The 3,733-nt window shown below is 43.2% G+C and overlaps 1 protein-coding gene across 1 annotated transcript in view; it reads left to right on the top strand.

The window, feature by feature from the left end:
* CTNNA1 (catenin alpha 1) overlaps positions 1-3,733 on the top strand; it is a 166,980-nt gene that overhangs the window by 4,027 nt on the left and 159,220 nt on the right. The window contains 1 exon segment of the mRNA XM_025206059.1: positions 2,929-3,124. Coding sequence (XP_025061844.1) covers positions 2,929-3,124 — 196 coding nt within the window.

Genomic DNA, 3,733 nt, shown 5'->3' with positions numbered 1-3,733 from the left:
TTTTGCTCTGGGCAGCGCAGAGGCGGTAGTGGCAGCCTCACTGCAGCTTACTGCGGCGTGAGCTCCAGGCTGGGAGGGGGGGCAGGGCTGGGTAGGCCCTGCAGTTGCAGGAGCCTGCTGAGGGTTCCCCTGGGTCCTACTGCCATTTTTGACAGGAACCAAGGACAAATAAATTTTCATTTTCAAAATTTTTTTAGGGATCCTGCGGGCCAGATAGAATGGCCTCGCAGGCCAGCTTCAGCCTGTGGGCTGTATGTTGCCCACCCCTGGTCTAAGGGGTCAAACCCAGTGAGTGTTAGTGGACAGATCTGTATCATCCTGGCAAGAGGTGGCCAGTGGTGGCTCACAGGCCTTGGTTCTTGACTCCGTGCTGTTCAACATCTTTATCAACAATTTAGATGAGGATGTGGAAAGCACTCTGGCCAAGTTTGAGGATGATACTACATTATGGGGAAAAGCGGTCACTCTCTAGGAGATGTCAGGTCCACTTGGATCCGCATCAAGCTGAAAAGGTGGGCAGAGCAGAACCAGATGCAGTTCAATAAAGATAAATGCAGAGTGCTTCATCTGGGAAGAAGTAACCAGCGACATCAGTAAAAATAGGAGGAGATGTCCTCGCCAACACGATGGCTGAAAGGGACCTCGGGGTTATGGTTGATTACAGGATGCACATGAGCCACCAGTGCAATGCTGTAGTCAACGGAGATAATAGCATACTAGGATGCATTAGCCGATCTATTGCCAGCAGGACTAAGGAAGTGATACTTTCTCTGTACTTGGTGCTTGTGAAACCCAACCGGAGTACTGTGTCCAGTTCTGGGCGCTGCACTTCAAAAAAGACATGGGAAATCTTGAAAGGGTCCAGAGAAGGACCACAAGAATGATTAAGGACCTGGCAGACAAACCTTACGAGGAAAGACTAAGAGATCTGGGACTGTTCAGCCTGGGGAAGAGAGGACTGAGGGGGGACTTAGGGCCATCTATAAGTATGTAAGGGGTGAATATCAGGAGCTGGGAGAAAAAACTCTTCACTAGGGCACCCTAGGGGAGGACGAGGAGCGACGGCCATAAACTGTTAGAGGATGGTTTCAGATTGGGCGTAATGAGGTGGTGCAGTCCCAACCTTGGAAGTCTTCAGGAGGAGACTGGACAGACACCTTGTTGGGATCATTTGATCTTAGCAGTATTTCTGCCCAGAGCAGGGGGGTTGGACTTAATGTAGTTTATTACAGAATCATAAAAATTAAGGGCTGGAAGGGACCTCGAAAGATCATCAAGTGTCTTGTGAATTTGTGCATTGACTGAAACCTCCTGTTGCAGGATGTGAATATTCCCTATTGAGTGTTTTCCCTTTCCTCTGTATCCAACTGTTAGGCAATTTAGTTTACCTTGCTAGACCTCCAAAGTCACTTTAGCACTCCTTGAAATTTCCAGAACAGCTATAAGCTTCACAATGGCAGACCTTTTATGGAAGAAATCTATTTCAGAGGTCTTACCATCAAAGACAAGTATGCTTTACTGATTTGGAGTTTTTTTTTAATGAGAGATGAGATGTTGGTCCTGGAGCTGTGTCACACTAATGTAGCTGCTGATGGGAATGTCCTAATCAGGTTTCTTTTGCACCATGTAAAATATCTTAGTTGTAACTAGGAAAAATCCCTTCAGTTTTAGGTTATCAACTAGTTGGTTGGTTGTTTTATATCAGCTCTATCTTTATTGCCTACCTAACAGTGTTTGCAGTGGTGGTGGCGGCGGCTGCTGTGTGCATCCCCCCCCACCAGCCGGGCAGTGTGTGTGAGGCCCGCAGGGGGGCACTGCTGCCCTTGCCCCCCCAGCCCTGCTCCTGGTAGTGGGCACAGTGAGCCGAGGGAGTGGGTGGGGCCGGCAGTGCCCCTTGCCCCTCTGCTGCCACACCCCAGGTTGCGCTCTGTTTTTCCAGTCCCTGCAGTTCTGGGTGAAGCATGCTTAGTGCAGGCAGAATGTTTGGAGACTTTAGCTACCAGACTGAAAGATTTCAGTTCAGCCATGCAGTTTAGAGAGATTTAAGAGGCTTGCAAAAATTGGGATGAATTTGCCCAATTCACTCTTTAGGAAAGATGAAAGGTATATTCCTGACACATGTATGCGCCCCTCTCAGCTCCTAAACATGGAGGTCTGAGGAATTGGCAATGGAAAGATTCCAAAGACTTTTAAAACCATGGGCAAAATAATACATGTTCTCTACTCATTTTCTGAAATGACCAAACCTATTTTGCTGGAATGTTCTAAAACAATTCAGCCTAAGGGAGATGGTCATCATGGAAACTTTCAGCTGAAAGTTTTCACCCCTAGAAACCTCAAAAGCAACTAAAACAGGGTCTTGTAATGGGAAATATTAACCAACATTAAGTTACGTGGGGCACTATTAAAACTCGTCCAATTAAATATACAAATCTATACTGATTTAAGTGAGAATGTAATAGCTTGAAGCAACCATTATCTTCTTAGCTCTGTCCTTCATAACCCTGTCTTGTTGGGGTTTTTTTGTTGTGGAGGGGGGAGGGGGTGTAAATGCTATATCAGTCCTGTTCACTTACTTTTTTTCCCCAAGCATTTTAAAGAGTGCTCTGACCTCTTAATGAAAATTGCATCTTTTTTTTTTCTTTTTTGGTTTTTCTCTTTGTTTTTTAATCAGATTTGCAGAACTGTATCTGAAAAAATCTGTAAATAGTTTAGCTGACTGTATAATTGCTTAGATTAAACATTACTGTGCTGCTTTTTCATATTTTCTAAAAAAAATCTTATGTACTGGCAGTTAAATACTTCATATGAGAAATTAGCCTAGGTATTGCAAACATACTCCTGTTACCTGGAAAAATGTGGCTTTCCTTGTTAAATTGATAATCTTGTAGTTTTATTCATGTTGCATATTGTAACATATCTTTTTAGGTTACAACACTGGTTAATACCAGTAATAAAGGACCTTCCAACAAAAAAAGAGGACGTTCAAAAAAGGCTCATGTGTTGGCTGCATCAGTTGAACAAGCAACAGAAAATTTCTTGGAGAAAGGGGACAAAATTGCAAAAGAGAGCCAGTTTCTTAAAGAGGAGCTAGTGGCAGCTGTGGAAGATGTTCGCAAGCAGGGTAAGTAGTGAATTTCTGTGATAGCATTGATCATGCAAATACTAACTTAAATGTGTTGTCTTCTACATCTGTCTCTTACCTTTAGTGTACTACACTTATGCATATTGGTTGCATAATTTGCTGAACCTCATAACACAATGCCAATCCCAGTTTGAAAGTGCCTGCATACCAAATAATATTGAACAGTGCAGGTAGTTGGTAGAGAAATCTTGTGTGTCAGGATCACAGGGATAAGAATGAATATGTTTGATTGACTTTGGACTGTGGTGATTTCTAAGTTGCAAATGAAACTTTCTTTGTTCATTGGAAACAGGAGACTTCACTTCTGGTTCCTGGGTCACCAACTGCAGAAGCGTAGACCCTTAGTGGGCTCAGTCAAGATTGGAATCTTTGTTGACAGAATGTGTTAGTTTTCTTTTAGCTAAAAGTAATTGTATCCAACTAACTTGTGATTAGCATGTGGATAAACCAGTGAAAGCAGATGTCTGGAGTGCTTATAACTTCTTCTGGAAGAAGAAATTTGTATCTAGCTTATGGTTTTTCCTATCTAGTTTCATGATTCTCCAATCTAGCAACTTGGCTCTGAACTTAAAAAAACAAACAACACCC

Source organism: Alligator sinensis, unplaced genomic scaffold (genome assembly GCF_000455745.1).
Source record: "Alligator sinensis unplaced genomic scaffold, ASM45574v1 scaffold156_1, whole genome shotgun sequence".
NCBI classification, from domain to species: Eukaryota; Metazoa; Chordata; order Crocodylia; family Alligatoridae; genus Alligator; species Alligator sinensis.
Note: the sequence above shows the minus strand (reverse complement) of the source record. Positions and strands in the feature narration are given on the sequence as shown.